This window comes from Centruroides vittatus, unplaced genomic scaffold (genome assembly GCF_030686945.1).
Source record: "Centruroides vittatus isolate TY-2023 unplaced genomic scaffold, ASM3068694v2 scaffold_1424, whole genome shotgun sequence".
NCBI lineage: Eukaryota > Metazoa > Arthropoda > Arachnida > Scorpiones > Buthidae > Centruroides > Centruroides vittatus.
Genome location: NW_027122677.1, coordinates 144,306 through 163,435, shown reverse-complemented (window position 1 = coordinate 163,435; position 19,130 = coordinate 144,306). Strand labels below are relative to the sequence as shown.

Below are 19,130 nucleotides of genomic sequence, written 5' to 3'. Positions count from 1 at the left end.
CTCTGCCTGTGTGTGATGGGGTCAGAGTATCATAACAAAAGTATTCAATCAAAAAAATCGATGAGCGTTATAAAAATTTATCGAAACCATTTAATTATAATTGAAAATATACACAAATGTAATACACTATTTGTCACATGAATTTGATTTTCTTTTTTCCTGTTATTTTTGACTTATGCCGTATAATCAGGAACAGCACTACGCATATCAGCGTCTCGGACAAAAGGGCAACATGGTATCCCCCAATTCGTGTCTCTACATGTTTGTTTTATTTGGATACTATTTAAAGAAATTGCAGCCCTGTAAATTCCCACCGTCGTCCGTCCGTCTTTTTTTAATCTCCAGAACGGAGTTATATAGATAAAGTCCAAAAACAGATAAGGATCTTTGGGGCAGGAGACCCCAATTAACTATATGCGAACTTCCGATGCAAACCGGAAGTCACGTTATTTCAATTCAAAACTTCCTCTAAAACAGATAATAGATGACTGGCACGAATCTATTGTTGAAGGAAAAGTATGATGTACAGGGACAATTTGAGGTGGAGAGCATATTTTTTAAATTAAATAAATTAAAAACACGATTAAAAATAGCAATCTGGCCGGCATTATGACAATGTTACAATATATAATTAATGATTTATATTAATTTCTACATAATATCAATAAATAATAATTGTCAAATTAATAGAAATAATATAAAAGTTTTGCATTTAGAAAAGGACACTTACAAAAGAAAATTCAAAGAACATATAGAAAAAAAACACCCAAAAGATAATTTAGTTAATATTTCAGAAGGCATGTAGACTATTTAAGCTGATCAGGTAGTAGTTCTTATCTCAACCATATTGAGAACTCCTGACATATTGTGGATACGAAAATAGCGGAAGACAGATATGAGAATAAACAGCAAATGAATTAGAATAGTTTGGTGTAGAATTTTGGAAGAAATTAACTCTAAGCCGAGGCATTGCAAAGCTGTTACTAAGACTTCAGGAAGCAATAAAACGTATTGAAATCTTATCTGACGAGAAATAACTATTTATGTTACTTTTTTGAGGCTTATGCTAAAAATCTCTATTTTTTTCCATTAGTGTGAACGGCAAGTTCTCAGGACAGTTCTCATAAACGTTCTGTATCATGAAATAACACTTAAATTCAATATCGTATGTTATGCTTTATTATTATTACAATTATAATTGGTTTATTTTCTGTACTACATGTGTTATCATTACAAATCCCGATCACCGCTTAAACATACTATATATATATATATATATATATATCATATATAGGGCAACTGTAGGCCAATATATCCAAGTTTTTGTCTCATAAAAATTTTTGAACATATATACGAGTATTTTCATTATAAACACACAAAAGAAATATAAAAAAATTGATTAAAATTCATTTATCAAAAGTTTCACGAAGTTATTGCAGTTGCCTTTACCATAATTCCATTTTTTGGACGAGGTATAAAGAGCGACAGTTCTTCTTCACCTTCCTATAACAAATTAATAATTTGTATAATTAATAAATAATATTAACGCTTTTATACATTAAATTAAATAAATTATTTAAAATAAGGTTCTATTTACCAAGCTTCCACAAGGTTCTAATTTGTAGTGCTGTATGAGATTAGCCAAAGTTAATTTCATAACTGTTTGAGCCATTCTTATTCCTATACAACTTCTTGGACCATATCCGAAAGGCTGATATATCGATGGATCTATTAGTCTTGCATTCTTAGATGAAAATCTGAAAATAAATCATCAAAATACAGTATTAAAAAATTAATTTTAGAAAATACATATTAAAAAGTAAATTAATCGACATCACAGGTTGAAATGACACTAGATTAAACCTGTCAGGGTTGAAATTTTCCGGTTCATTTCAATATCTGTTATCTTTATGGTAGTTCGGTACCGGAATCATAACTGTAACTCCTTTAGGAATAGTTATATTTTCATAATGGAAATCTTCCGAACATATTCTATTAAATGAACTGAATATAATTTTTTTGATTAGTTAAAATAATTTCGAGTAAAAAATTTCAATTAAATGTAAAATTTATTTACAGAGTTAAAAGAGGTTGTAAACGGAACGTTTCCGATATTATTTGGCCAGGTATTTCAATTTCGGTAAATCCGCATATTCAATTACCTGTTATGAAAAGTATTTCTTATTAATAATATAGACTGTTGGAGCTTAAGAAATTTTTTGAGCACAAATTTATATATTTAATAGACAAAACGTTTTTAAATATAAATTAGCATCAAACTTACAAAGTAACAAAAATAAATAGACAGCTTTCAAGATAACAATATTATGAAAACGCAATTTATATCACTTGTAAGTATTTTAATACAGACGAACCTGTCTATCTCGAATCTCACGAGAACAAGAAAAAATCAAAATAGATAAATTTCGAGATATAGAGGTTCGTATGCAATCGACTAGATTTGAAGTACGGTATATTATTAATACAGTAGCCCCACGTGATATTTAGGGGTCGAAAAAGCGCGATATAACGAGGTACAATAGCATTTACAGTACATACTTCTATTAGATAAAAACAAATGTTTCTGAATTTCTTCGTTAGCAGAAATCCTTGGTTAATAATTTCTCATGCCTACCCTTTTTTGACTGCACAATATTTTGAATGTAAGCAATAGCAGCGAATGCATTCTGACTAATATCTTCCTGATATTCAAGGAAATTTCTCAACATTTCAATGGTCTTCCCCACTTATTTTCTAGTAATAACTTTAAGCAAATCTATCTAATCCTATTGTTGATCATCGTTGTCAGAAACTCCACTCATATTCCTCATGATCTTACCTGGGAATCGTCCACGTACAAAAACTAGTTAATTAATGTCAAGATTATATCTATTCTTGACGATTATCTATTCTTACGAATTTACTTCATTGGTGTCTGTGTCTTTCATCATGTCAATAATGTTTTGCTGTTGTCTTTCTTACTTATTGTTTCTCTGCTTAATTCCTGCATTTAGAAAACTGATCTTAATTGTCTTTTCTGTAACCTTCTTTCAAGCATAGTATATCATCCTCATAGCGTCCAAAACATTGATAGTGATTGAAGGTTGAAGATTACTTTGTATAGCCTACTACAGGAAACGATTACTTTATTGAGAAACACCTGGGATTTGCAGAACAATCAATCCTGAGTACTAGAAGTTTTTCACTTCCAGTTTAACTGCTAAGAGTACAGTCACGCGTACTTTACGTCATTTTCCACCTTGGCACTCTAGTTCCTTAAATATCGCTGTTTTGTTGGGTAAACATTGGAAAAAAGGCTTGTTTCATCTGCGTTGAAGCATCCATTGGCTTGTAGTCTTGAAGAAGAGAAGAGAGATCCTTGATGTACTCTTCGCAAACACTTTAAAGCACAGACGCATTTTCACCACAAAGTTTCCTGAAGACAGTGTTGTGTCTACTTTTAAAGATCTTGAGCCACCTGTTGCTGGCTTTAAATTCTATATGGCCAAGCCATCCGGAAAAATTCTCAGCTTTACTTTGTAAAATCGACTGAGAGGAACGTCTCGGTCACAATATTGCATAAAGCATTTTCTAACACTTTCATCTTTTTCTGGAAAAGAATACTTTCGTGTTTTTTCACTTTTTTATTGTTTTCGAAGTTTCTCTTTACTGAATCTATGTTCTTTACTTTCGTTGCAAGAATACTCGATGGAATACTAGACTTGGTCACATTCATTCTTCAACTTCATTCTTTCTCAAATGATTTGAATGAAAGAATAAAGTCTTACTAAGTTCGGTATTCCATGAAGTAAAATTCATCCAAAGTTTTAAGATTTTCATATTTTCTTCAACTCAAAGGACATTCAACTTTCTATTCACACCAGCCATTTGCTTCCCTTAATGTCGCAATCAAGAAGTTAAATGATGTCAAAAACAACCGTTGGTCAAGGAAAGTTCGTTAAAATCCGTTACAACACATGGAATAATAACCAATAAGGCGCAAGTAAAACTCGTAGCCAATCAGAGAGAAGCAGTTTTAATTGCAACTATGTACTGTATTGCGAGAGATGTTTCTTCACTACAACTTTTGCTATCAAAATGTAGTCGCCGAGCTTTGAACTTGTCATTGACACTTCAATCCGCAATTCGAGATATAGAGGTTTTGGAAGAAAATTATTCCAGATAAACATGGAAATTGCATTGAATTTAGACTGAAAATACAGCGGAAAAAATAAATTTCGAGATAAACATGTTTGAGATAGATAAGTTCGACTGTATTAATTATTATAGTGATATTTAAAATAAATTATTCTTGTAAAAAGATCGATATAATAGCTTGCCAGTTAGCTTACTTTAATTATAATAATAAAACTTGTTAAAAGCCACTATTTTATGTTACTTTCAGGGTTTGATAATATATTTTTATTAATAATAAACTACTAATATTTACTACATACGTTTATTAATACTATATATTAGTAAGTTAATTATACTGATATGTCATTCATTCTTTATAACGCCTGCAATTTGAGCTGAGTGATATTTATCCTTAAGTCTAGAGATTACTTAGTGTATTTCAAAACGGAAGGAATGATATCTGATTCAGCGGTTAGTTTTGAAAATCCAATTCCTTCCAAACTTTGTTTCAGAACAAATTAATTCAGTTTGTAGTAGCTTTTGAGCTTGTTCACGAATCTATATTACAGTTCTTAAATTTGAGTTTAGACTCGATTACAACGCTAAATCGTTTACAATTCAAAAACGACGAAACTTTGTTTACGCCTGTAAACAGAACAAAATTGTTCTGTTCATTTCAACTTACGTCTAAGACAGACTTTTCTAATGACATTCCTCACAGAGAAGACCTGACAAAGATTCGAAATACCATAAAAAGCTCACCGACATGGACTTGATATCTGTACCAAGTATGGTCAAAATTGGTGGGAAGGTTTCACAGAAGTTTATTTAAATCCAACGACATATGTACGAGAGTAAAGCAATTTTCTTCGCTCACTCAACTCAATCAATAAAATATGTGATAATACATTATTATTATTATTATTACAGTGGTGCCTCGTATAACGTACGCCTCGAATAACGGACGCTGCGAACAACGGACTTTCTGTTTGGCCGTTACGTGACTCGAGCAACGGACTGGTTGCGAACAACGGACTTTCGGCATAGGTGACTGCTCCATGGGTGCGTTCTTTAATAGCGGTCGCTCTGCGTCTCCGCTACTACGGAGTGCGCTGCTGTTTGTAGGCATTTAGGAACGGCTGTGAAAGAAAGAAAGATGGCGGCGCCCGCACTATCGATAGTATCGTAATGGAGGAATCTATAATTCTAAAATATGAGCTTTTAAAGGCAAAAGAAGGGTCCCAATTGTAAAATTTAACCATAAAATGGATTATTTGTTGAAAGAGCATTCAAAATAGCCACGAAAAAAATTAGAATGCCGGCCACCATTCGAAAAAAATTCGCAAAAACACTTACATCACCGTGTGCGCTAACTCGCGCTTTCACAATTTCTAAATTTTTATTCATAAAACCACATAATGGACCCGGAAACGAAACTATCTGACCCATGGAGGACGCCATGTTGCTTTCCACCGTAAACTACTACTACAAGCGGCCGTTTTTGCCGTTCGACGGCGCGTACTCCCACCGGAATTTAGGAACGCGTTCCGCAGGAATTTTTAAACAGATGTCGCTCGCGCGGAGTTACGCGGAGGAATAAAAGAACGCACCCCATGTTCATTTTCTTAATGATACAGTACGGTTATTTTATGCTGCGGAACGAATTAGATGTTTTAACATGTATTTCTATGGGAAAATGCGTTTCGTATAACGGACGTTTCACTTAACGGACGTGCAGCTGGAACGGATTAAGTACGTTATATGAGGCACCACTGTATATGTGATAATACATTTAAATTGACTTAAATAATTTTTAATTACATTATTTTCGATGTTTTCGTTTATCTCCAGACGAACTCTTTCTTGTTCTTCAGGATGTTTAACCAAATAATGGGTGCACCAAGCTAACATGGTACTCGTAGTGTCATATCTAGACAACAACAAAAATAAAACTTAATCTACAATTTAGCAATAAATAATTCATATAATTTGCGTTAATGTTTACAACTTCATAACATGCATCAATATTTATAACAAAACTATAACCCAGTTATCATAAACATAACAGCATTCGCAACAATATTTTCTGTTGAAAGCTTCTTTACGACACCACCTGTTTCACCTTCTGCATCAATCATGATTTGCAAGAGATCTGGTGGATGATACTGAACAGAAAACAGATTTTTACAATCAGCAATACTATTGTTATTTAGCAATTTATAAATTGAAAATCTTACATCAGAGGTTTTTCGGGAATTAACCAATTGACTGCATGTAACAAATATCATTTTAGCAGATGAAAAATTTATTGCATATTTTATTGCATCCAAGATATTTCTAACGTATGTAAGAATCGGTTCAATTTCGGGAAAACAAACTAAACATATCATGTTAATTGTGTTAAATATGAAGACATTATTAAATTATTTTAAAAATTCTTACGTGATAACTCGGTTGAATCAACTTGCAAGATATTATAGACGGATCTCACAAATTTACTTGTTTCGTCATTTTGTACGTTGGTCTGAATTCCAAAAGCTGCTCTACAAATTATATCGAAAGTTAACTTTTTATAAAATTCAGCAATATCAAACGGCGATTCTTTCTGTTTTTCGAGTTTCTCCAAAAATATATCTATCGTCTTAGACATAAGAGTGCTCATCTAAAAGCATGAAATTTTGATACGTTTCAATAACAAAAAAACATACTTTTGTATTTCAAATGCTAAATATTTATAAAGAAACGTAATTTTAATATTTTACATATCTACAGTCTTACTAAAGTAGCATAAATACCATCTTCAGTTTAGTTGCACTGAAACTTTTGGTCAATATACTTCTAGCACTATTCCAATCTTCATCACATTGAAATGCAAATCCTTTAAATGCCAGATTATTAGGAATTCCTCCAGCTGGAAGTACTGTCTGAAATGATAGATAATGATATATCAAAGTAATACTGTTAGTAGTATAAAAAAATTACTTAAAAACGTACATCTTTATTTATAAAATGTTTGAATTTCTTTATCTGTATAAGTTTTATCAATTCCAAATCATGACAGACAACCCAAGGGTTTCCTCCAAGAAAAAAACTAGAAATTTTAAAATAATGTAAATATTTTATTCTCTATTTTAATTAATAAATGTCACAAAAAGAAAATTTATAAAACGATTAAAATTTATTTCAATTACTTATTCTAATACCATTATAGCCCTTCATATTCAGGGCCGGTTCTAGGGTTTTGAGCGCCCCGGGCAAACAAAATTTGGCGCCCTTTCATACAAGAATATACAAATTTACTGCAAATTTAAAAAAATAGTAAAAAAGGCAAAAAATCAAAATTACACAATAAAGAACTGTGTAAAAAATTTATTTATTTAAAAAATAATACAATAGTTATTTACTTACAAGTGATGCGACATATGGAATAGCATAACGAGCGCATTTGAAGTTCGAGCGACGAAGGAGCAAGAACTTTGAAAAGTAAGTTATGCTATTCCTGTTGCAAACTTGTGACATACAAGATTTTTTGTAATGCTATTTGTCAAAAATTCAATAACATAGTTAATTAAATTAACTTTTTTGAAAATCACACTAGGGAAATTTTATCATACTAATTAAGTTGGTACAATTGGATACGCCACGAATCGAAACAACATCCACAATAAAATAAACTTTACTAAATATCGTAATAATTTCGTTATATTAACAATAATTATTACGACATATTCTACAATATTACAATACAGGTATACATGCGTAAATGCCATTTGGAACTGTTATTATTTAATTAAAGCACGGCAAGTGTTGTTAATGCAAAGTTTACAGAAAGACAAAATTATTTAACCATTAAGGCGTATGACAGGCTCCAGTATCACTTTGACTATTCATAATTTTGTTGATATTTGTAATTTATAAATTTGATCTCGTCTATTTTTTGAGTAGATTGTTGTGATACGTGATACTGATTACAAATTATCTTTTCAAAATAAATAAAAACAAACTTTTTAGAGATTAAAAAGCATTTGTCTGCATCAATGTTGTGTGATAAAAGCCATAAAAATTCTTAGGTTTCATTATTTTAATTAGTAAATTTTTGTTTTTGTCTATTAATTTTTTTTTGAGTTATTATGAATTCTGACTATACAAATAGTTTTCTTTGAATAATTGTAATATTATTTATATCTGTTGACAATAATAAAATAATTAGCGTTGTGACCTTTATTTGGTATTATTAAAGAAAAAACAATTTATTGCTTGCTAAAAAAATTGATGTCTTATGAAAAATGATCAATTTTAATTTATAAAATCTAAAAAAATAATGAATGTAAAAAAATATTTTATTTTTATATCGGCGCCCCTTAAAATTTGACGCCCCGGGCAGTCGCCCGGCTTGCCCGCTCCTTTATCCGGCGCTGTTCATATTTAAGATAAGAAAATATGAACACAGGCAAAAAACTTATATAATGTCTATTAAAAAAGTTTCCTAATAAGAATTTGTAGTTGTAAATTCAAATATTAAACACATTAATAACCTTTTTGAATTTATAATAATGTATGAAAAACGAAAAATACTGTAGAGGAGACAAAGTAATTGTTATTAGTGTACAGTAACAATTCGCTCATTTGTAACAACTCGTTTACAAGAAAAGTACGTGGCGTGCATTTTAGAATTGAACCGGATGTCGGACTTCGATAATAAAAATTCATACATATTAATACTAATAATAATAGTTTCAGTCAATACAGATTATCTCTGAAGTACGAGTCTCATTGTGCTATTCCACTACAATTTCTGCTTTTCAAAACGTTCAATCGGATGACGTTCTAGAGTAATATACCTCTAGATGGCGGTCAAAGTAACTGATAAAGAACAGAAATTTCTATTTTTTTTTTCTTTTTGTATAATAGATCATTTTCATAATGAGCAAAACACAATAAATCCCTCTCGCTCTTTCATCCAGTTTCAAAAGTAAAGCTCCAAAAATTCTAGATAGACGTGAACACGATACGGTTTTGCATCAAAATACCGAAAGAGAATTCTGACTAAAGCAGCTAAAATAGACTGAATTGTTTCTAAAATTGGAAAGAAAAAGTTTGCACTTAAAAAATGTAAAAACTTAATAAGATGATTTTGTTCGTGCAGAGAGTTTGGTTAACTCCACAAGATCTTTTATTTGTGTTTCTTCCAATGTTACTATTATATATGTACATTCATTTCATATCTATTAATACATATGCCAATGTTTGTAACGTTATCAAATTGTTATTTTGATAATTATCTTGGATTTAATTGAGTACACGTAATTATTTTCGATATTTGCACGTTGCTGTCGTTTATATTAAAAAAAATTCATTTAATTGCATATATTTGCACTTGAAATATAAAGGACTGTTAATGAAATGTTATTTTTTTATTACGCAAGCAGAATTTTAAATGTTATAAATAATCATAAATAAATTTAATATCTTATGTAATTACACAGAAATGATATACATTTTTTATTTTATTGATATTATATAAAATGATAAGAATAAAGTAATATTTGCATTAATAATCTTTACCCAAAAATGTTTCTATATTTTTCTATCCATTCATCGATGCATTTGTTTCTCTGTATATAGGACAAATTGCATTAATATTTCATCTTAAACCTCAGAATTTAGCAGTAGATAATTTTTTTTTTACCTTTTTATTATATTCCATTGCATTTCCGAAAATAAAATTGGGTTTAGGCCCGGAGATTCCATATCTCTCAAACAGGCTCATCCTTCTCTTTCTCCATCTAAAAATATTGTTAAGCATTCAGTTATCATTTGTATTGAGAAAATCTGATAATATTTAGTCATATTTTATTGTTTCATCTATTAGGCTATATGAATATAATATAAAACAAAATTTTCCTTATTCATGGAAATATAAAGAAATGATTGTTAAGCACACATTATTTATTGTTGAAAATTTGTTTAAAAAATAACTAATAATATGAAAAATGAAGTATAAAATCTGTCGTATAAGCAACAGGCAATATCGACTTCGTTTGGCAAGAATTAAGTGACAATTGCATGAACGAAGTGTGGACGAAGTTATGGCTGAAGGTATCCAAGAAATCTCAACGAGAAGAGCCTATCGCTGTATCGTTAGGTTGACTAAATTGTCAACCTAATCGATACAGCAGGACTAGATGTAGACCAACAGGATATTGAGGAGTTACTGCAGGTTTCTAGTGAGAATCTTACCAACGACGACCTTCAAGAACTGGAAGAACAAGGAATTTACGTAGAACTGGAAAATAGTGATTCTGAAAACGAAGAACCCAAAGAATTTATCTACAGATTTTTTTAGTAGAAGATTTGGTAACGATAAGTTGATGAAATTGTAGCGAATGATCCAGATTTTGAAAGGAGTGCAAAAGCAAAACGAGGCGTTTTGGATGCGATCTCTTGCTACCGACATTTGCTTAAGAAAAGAAAAAAAGCAACAAATGAAACTACACGAATTTATCGCAAAAAGCAAGAATTTCAGAAGAGCCAGAACCTTCGTCACAAAAAAATGAACTTTACATTTCTGTGTGCCTGTTTATGTATTATTTAACGTATATTATTACGCAATTTAATATAAAAATAACTTAAAAGTAAAGTAAAATCTGTTTATGTTTGGTCGCGTGTTCCCCTTTTCCTATTAAATCTATGTTGAAATGGCCTCGTTTAACGATGTTTCGTTTAGCGCTTTGTCGTCTAGGAACGTATCCTCCGCGTAAAGCGGGAACTTACTGTACTTTAATTTTTTTTCGTTATTTCATATGAAAAAATTAACAAATATTTAAATTTCAAACATAAATATATTAAATCCTCAAGCATTTTTTTTTTAAATTTGCTTTTAAGTTTGAAGAAACAACTGAGAATGTTATTAAGAGTTTCAGATTTTATTTCGTTGTTAGCTAAATTATTTTGTATAATATCTAGTTTACAATGTAATAAAAAATTTAATTATGTCCATGCTTACTCTAAATTATTTAATCTACTCGAAATTTTTATCATCACCATTTGATAGAAATTATGATGGTGACAATTAATCTGCTAAGTTTTATTTGTGAAGAAAAGAAAAAATAAAAGAATAAAGATTGCTTACCTTATCCAATATGATAGAAGACACGCAAAAACAGTCAATAATATTATTGTAGACGACAGCATGGATACTTTATGTGCTACAATATCGCTGCTCAATTTACATTGATCGAGATGAAAGTGATAAACCTAATTTCATGATGATAGTATTTTAATATTTTATTATTATAAAGCTGTTTACTTACTTACAATTATGTAACTACAAATAAAACAAATCTCAAACATTTATAATAATAAAGAAGTAGAGTTTAATACAATAAAAAATAATCACTCGCAAACATACAGTACGCGTATATTTATATTCGTATTGTTAAACACAAGATCGTGTTGTTAACTCAATCACTTGGCTTTTGACTCCACCTTTATTTAGTTTAGCCAAGTGATTGAGTTAACAACACGATCTTCTGTTTAACAATACGAATAAGCAATCTAGCACAGCACGGTTTCTCTACGACTGACCGTATATTTATAGGTAATAATCATATTGTATTGCATGCAATATAAAGATTATTTATGTTTTGATTTCAATTTATTAAAGTTTAAGCATAAAAATTCTTCGTATGATATGTATGACAATGTTCAATTAATATCTATGACAGTATTTATTAATAACGTTAATCTTTTGCGACAATTAATTTGCTTGACATATGTTCTTGAAACAGCTTTCTGTTTTAGTCAATGAACAAATCATCTACAATCACGTGATCAGTAGGAATTTGTAGGAAACATGTTCGAAGATTACATAGAAATCTGAATTTCGTGAATTCATTGAAATAATTCACGAAAAGTCATACTTATGAATCCAAATACAATACACAATATTCACAGTATTCACAAGTCAACATGAAAAAAGACTGCGAAACTGGAGTTCTGTAATTTTAAAATTCGATGTTCTCTTGTTTTAGATCTTAACAAAACCTGAAATTTTGTGCATGGGCGAAGCAATCGAGAATAGAAAATTCCGCACATTTATAAATATTAACTGAAACATATTTTTTCTAGTTAATGTATTTATACTAATATACAATGTAACAGTAATTTGAAACAAATTGATTACGATGAAATGACAAAAATTAAAATTATTAATACTACAAAAAACTGATATTTTAATATCGAGAAATTAAAACAAATTAAAATCGTGTGTAATAGTAAAATAGGATATATAGTTTACCATTACGTAGGCACCAGTTGCAGAAGATATTTGTAGATACAATGTGCAGGCTTGTTATCTAATGACTGTGGAAATACCGCAAAATACATGAAATCCTTCTGTTTGCAGTAAAACAGACTTATGTTTTCTATGGGTTTGAGATTCACAATGATCTTTTATTGTCTGTTTTCTAATGTAGTCAATACTTTTGCACCAGTACCTGCATAAAGAAGGTTTCCATCTTCGCATATTGCTCCTTTCCGAACTCTTTTGCATATTCTTTAATTGTTAACAGTCAAATGGCATTCTCGACATATTCATTTTGCACATAGCGTAGTAATTTACTACGTTTTGTGGCAGGAGCAAGTGGTGATGAGAACGACACAAGTCAACATGAAAAGAGACTGCGAAACTGGAGTTCTGTAATTTTAAAATTCGATGTTCTCTTGTTTTAGATCTTAACAAAACCTGAAATTTTGTGCATGGGCGAAGCAATCGAGAATAGAAAATTCCGCACATTTATAAATATTAACTGAAACATATTTTTTCTAGTTAATGTATTTATACTAATATACAATGTAAACACCATCCACGAAACGAAAAACCGGCAAGGAATCATACTCGACCTTCCCGAGCAGGAGGTTAAGCAGACCAGGAAGGAATTGAGATAACTTTCAATTACACTTTGATAGAAAAGTTAAGTATCCTAATCAAAATGAATAATTAAAATGAATAATTTAAAACTTTACAAAACACTATCACAGTAGCTAAACGTTAAAATTATGTGTGGCGACATGTGTTATGAGATGTTAATTAAAAATAACATAATTTGCAAAAATAGCGTTAATTTAAATGGTATCAGTAATAGCATTATTTTAATAATTTCGATTCTGTAACAAAATGTTAATTACTAGTTACTTTTTTTCGATTTCTTAATTTTTGAATAAGTTAAGGAGATTTCTTAAGGCAAAAGTTTAATAAATTTATAGTTTTGTAACAGATTATTTATTATTGATTAATAAATGTTGTAAATATAAACTGCATTTTCCGATTTTCGAAGTGAACTAGCTTTACAGTTGTAGATTACAAACAGGATAAAATACAGCAGAGCATCGATTATCCGACTCAATTGGGGACTGGGGTTGGTCGGATAACTGAAAAGTCGGATAACCGAAAAGTATGAAAAAATACATTATTAGTATAGCGCATTAGGCCTGGTTTAAATACTAGCCTCCCTTTCATGGTCGAACCAGTGCTGCCAGCTAAAACATGCAAAAATTTAACAAAAATAATATTAAAGTAGCCAAGACATAACCAAATATTGTAGCGCCACATCACTAGCGGACATTTGAATTTGCCGACTAGAACGCGGTCGGTTAACCGATAAGTCGATTAATCGGGGATCGGTTAATCGATGCTCTACTGTACTTTTATGTAATGAAACGTCGTATTTTAAACTTTAAATCATTTGGCGATTGTAAAAAAGCAAAATGTCGTTCCCCTAAAGATCCAGTTATTTCATATATTAACTGAAAAACGACTAAACTAAACTAAACTAAACTGATTAGAGACAAATAGGCGGGTAGATAAAGGGGATTGGGTGTATATCCAGTATGGCCAGACTTAATGACAATTTTACTTGTTATTTATTAGCATTTACAACTTTTTATAAAACCCATCTCTACCCTCAAAATTAAGCCTTTTGACATTTCATGATAGTTAAAAATATACAAATTTTTAAAAATAAAATATGATAAGAGATGGCGCCACCAAATGTAGCCGGGAAAGTCCAGGAACTTCTCGGCAACGTTTCACTACCTCTCTAAGCGCACAATTTCATTTTTATTAAGTTTTTCCTCGAAAAACTCTTTACCTTCTTAGAAAATAAATTCGTTATTTCGTTCATGTCGAAAACTATAAGGCCTGCTTTGCTAATTTATTTCGAAACGCCGAATCGCAAAGAATACTTGTTTTTTTAAGGACTACGCTCGTATCACCAATCTTCTAACCAAGTCTCAGGATATTAGTCATACATCGTCTACCAGATATATTCGCGGGCAGTATTTTCTACGGGAACGGTATTTTATATACAGGATATATATTGGTTAGCTTACATAACTTTCCATATCTATCACTGTTTTGTCAGGATAAGAATACTTTTGAGCACTTTTGAGTAGTTATATAAGGAAGGCTATCTAAAATGGGTTTATATAAATTAATTTCGTTTTATCTAAATAAATATCAACGTTTCTCTATCATTATGTGAGGCCCGCGTGTCACGGCCCGATATGGCAAGTCCACTAAAAAGTAGAAATTCCGCTAGAAAGAATTTTCATACCTCAGAACGGCGCGACAGAACAAGATCATGCAAGTGGGTGTGTGTGTTTGACACGAAACTAAGCTCGTTGTTCGACAGAACCGTTCATTTCGAGAGAGGGACTATTAACAATCCTCATTTTATTGATAAGTTGGACGAAAGCCTGAGAAGCTCGATCTTTTAAGTTTGATCAACTAGGCGTCCATGCTATGAGTTTGTCGGAAAACGTGGAAAATTCCGGATCTGCTCAGTCTAGAAAGATGATCGTTATTGTCGAAGATAAACTCAAGCACACACCGTTCGAAGAACGGAAAAGAAGACCGCGGTGACGAGGAGTACGACAACAGCTCAATATTGGACGGATTGAACAGAAACGGATCAACAAGCCTCGGTGTCTTGGTACACAGGCGATTGGTTTCGTTCTCTCGTTTTCATTTACGGATATCTTGTTCCTCATTCCGGGAGGGGGTTCGTCGAGACCGATTCGACCTCGGGAAAGATCAACGCCGATAGTCGATCCCAGGCAGAAGCGTTTATTACCAAGGTTACAAACACTTCCGTCTGGGATCGACTATGGGAAAAAATTATGCAACTCGTCATTTAAACAACTTGGACCTTCGTTGTTTAAATCACGAGTTGCATAGTTTTCTTTGGCAGTTTCAAGGTACAATTCGTTCGAAATTCCGATGACAAATAAATTATTATTAATAGGAATTCATTTCCTCCACTTTGCATTCCTTGTTTTGGAGAGAGAGAGAGAGTTTCGGCGAAGGTTCGGACCATGTCGAGAATCTCACAATTACCAGGGTTGACAAAAGTAAAACGGATCACTCTTCTCTTTACCGGATCTCTTTTGCCATTTATTTACTTATTTGAACAAATGAAATACGTAGAATGTTTCTTTATTAATAAAAGGCAGTCTTAAATGTCTGACTATCTTATTAATAAAAATAGTATTAATTTACAGGGTTTGAAATCTCTACATCACCTAAGTTTTCTTCGGGCCCGGAAAAAGTCCCCAGCACCCTTTCCCTCTCGACATCCCTGGCAATTACTTACTGTTAAAAGCTTTTTAGGTTTTAAGTTGAGACACTTTAAAATTCGATTCCTTTGAACGTATCCTTAGCTTTCAGCAACCTTTTCAAAGGTTAAGTTATTAATTCACAATTAATCGATATCATACAATACTCAACACATTTATAAAAAATATACATACGTGTAAGTAGTAGTTTATAAAAATAAATTGTAAGTGATAACTGCACGGAAAAATCAGTAGTGATGTAGAAGAGCCGTGGTTTATGAACCAGGGATATATGAAATGAAGTTAATATAACCTAATTATTATTATTTGCCTCCTTTACCACCTATATAATTAATAAAAAAATAAATAAAACATAGAAAAATATATCAAGCACGTTACCTTTATTCTGTAAAACGAAAAGCAATTTTATAACATGTCGCAAAGCGATTCGAATGATGACGACTTTTCTTACAGACATACGACGTAATTTCAATAATCACTTACTTCATACGCAAGGTCGTTAAAAAATTTCTGTCACATTAGAAAGATCTCATGATTTTAAAAATTGTCTATTTTATAATAATTTGCTTAATTTAAGATCTGTCGACTGAGACATCATTAAGCTTCCCTTCACTTTCAGAATTAAGTGTTGGGTGGAATTTGGTGTTCTTTCGTTTCGTTCACGAATACGATCATTTGAAGGTGACCATCAGCTATCTACAGTGAAAACAGGTAGTAGCAACCATTGTTCCATTAACATTTTCTATAAAAGTCTGACATTATACATAAAGTTATGCTTTTTAAATTTCAAAAAACAGTTTTATATGATATATTTTCATATATAAATATTTTTATTGAGGATGAAAATGTCCGAGTACGTAACTTCAAGGTATGCATATAAATTTTATCAATAGTTTAATATCAAAATTAACATATCAAGTTTGCTCTATTTTTTCCAATAACTTTTGCTTTATTATGTAAATTTTCGTATGCATAAGAGGACACTGGTTAAAAGAAAAATGCGGTTCAATTTTCTGAAGTTTTACACAAACAAAATCATAAGTATCAATTTTTTATTTGTCATCACTAATAATTTCTTAGTCTTTTCGCTTTTTCTGTCAGATTTACTTTATTTTTTGATTTGCTCAAATTTTCCCCACGAGAGATCAGCTGTAAGAGGACAATGGAGAGCAGTGAAACAGAGTGGAAACTTCCTCCTCATGAGAGGGCAGTTGCTCTTCTTTCCCCAAATACCATACGCCCAAATAAACATCGCAGTTTCATTTATCATCATTAATTAATGTAAAAGTTATGTTTTTAATAAAATCTCATAACAGCCGGGATAGTTACGCAACTCGTTTCTGGAATTTTTTAAAACTATTTATCTAAACTTTAAATGAAATAAAAAACATTGTAGAGCGCATGTTGTCTAATACGCATGATCAATTATTTGAAATTATCAAAAAATGCTATTGAAATTTGTGCAAATTTTATAATATACCATTGTCTTTATTCGCCCAGGGTCTTATTAAGTTTCAAAATGGAGTGAATCTTCTATTGAACTTATTTTGAAGTATAAATGTAAAATTACCCAAAGAAAAAGATCATTGAAAATTTTTTTAATATATCTATAAGCAAAACAATAGAAACAGGTCCAGTCTATCCGGCCATGGTCTGAACGGACTACTTTTAGCTGCCAAGGTTACGAATATAATTATAATTTCGAATCGTCTGTTAAAGCACTGTCAGACAAAACTAGAAGAATTTTCCATTGGGGAAAGTTATTCATAAGTTATTGCTATTTTCCTCAGCTGACAATGCATACATCTCTAGGAAAAGGATTTATAAATTAGAAAAATTGAAATAACTATATTATTACATAGTTATTATGTAAGTAATGAAAGTGAAATATAACGAAATTAGAAAACCATAATAGTAATCATGAAAAACAGTTTTTTCACCAGATCACTTCCACTTTCTACGTCCCTAAAAGAATAGAAACAATATTATATGTGTAATACGAGTATGTTCGACTAATACGAGTATATATTTAATATTATACTGTAAATATATTTAATATTATACTTGAATTAGTCGTGAAAAGTTCCACTTAAATATGCACTGATCGTGAATAAGAATTTAGCACCTTGTAGTAAAAAACAGTAAGAAAAACGAATCCGGAAAAATTACAATCGTTAGGAACAACTTTACTTTTTTATTTAAAGAAAGATTTCAAGAAAGATTTTTTCCAATAATTGTGTAGTTTATTTATCTTTTTAAATTTTGAATTGTACAAAATTAATTGTTTTCATCATTGCATAAATTCGGAAAATAATAAGCGATTAAACAATGTTTCACAGAAAATTTATTATTTAACTTGCATTGGGTGATTTTGTTGATTTTTTTTCTTTTGTTTGTCTGTAGATACTTGAAAAAGGCCTAATGGCCACAGTATCTTTTCGTTATAAATAAATATAAATAAAATAAATAGGAATGGAAATAAAACAAAATCAAATTGGTGTTTACTCGAAACGTCAATCATAAAAAATAAGATAAAAAGAAGTGAACAAACTAACAGCCCAGCTACGAGCCACAGTCCGTTTTATATGAAACGATCTGTATCATTGGTTTTTTATTTGCATCCTGTCGCCGAAAAACACATTTCACGAATTTAACAAATGCGTTCGAGTAACATTTGACAACAGGGATGTATTTCGTTGGTAAATGGAAAGTATTCTTTAAATTCAGTCTCGAAAAAACAAGTAGGCAACTTAAAGCTAATGATTTTTTGTGTGCTTGTCTTTTAAAAACTTTATCATAAATTCTCATTTCCCAGATGGGCAAGTATTTATTTAATTTATTTATTTCTTTTCGGTAACGCAACGCCATGCAATGCTTGACTCGCTCTGTAGAACAGCATCAAATTGCGATTGACATATTCCTTCTCCCGCGAAAATTACAACAAAACAAATCTCAGGAATAAATATGAATTACAGGTAAATTTGGGATATACACTATTTTATAATAGTTTTCGATGGTAACGAGCTACTAACTTATGAGCGCAAGAGCTGACACGTCATTCGCTTGATTTTCTATCGTTACGTTGAAAAAATTTGTTAATAATATAATTTCAACAATTGTCATATCGAATTCTTTGTTGAAAGCGATTCTTGTCGGATGAGAATTTTTCGAAAGCAAATTTTATGCAATAAAATGAGTGCTCCAAGTAAGTTAAATTAACTCCAAGTAAGTTAAATTATTTGATTACGTGTATAATTATATCAATTAGACAACTCCTGCCACCTCCAAAGGATTTGTCGGATGTTTAACATTTCCTTTATTTACCAAATAAATGCCTTTACTCAATCTATTTCTTT

The 19,130-nt window shown here is 31.0% G+C and overlaps 1 protein-coding gene across 1 annotated transcript in view; it reads right to left on the bottom strand.

The window, feature by feature from the left end:
• Nucleotides 1-1,402: 1,402 nt before the first annotated feature.
• The window catches only part of LOC136986947 (cytochrome P450 3A18-like), a 43,624-nt gene continuing 25,896 nt past the window's right edge, over nt 1,403-19,130 (bottom strand). The window contains exon 14 of the mRNA XM_067284586.1: nt 1,403-1,503. Within this exon, the coding sequence (XP_067140687.1) occupies nt 1,423-1,503 (81 nt within the window). The 3' untranslated portion in view covers nt 1,403-1,422. The remainder of the gene's footprint in view (nt 1,504-19,130) is intronic.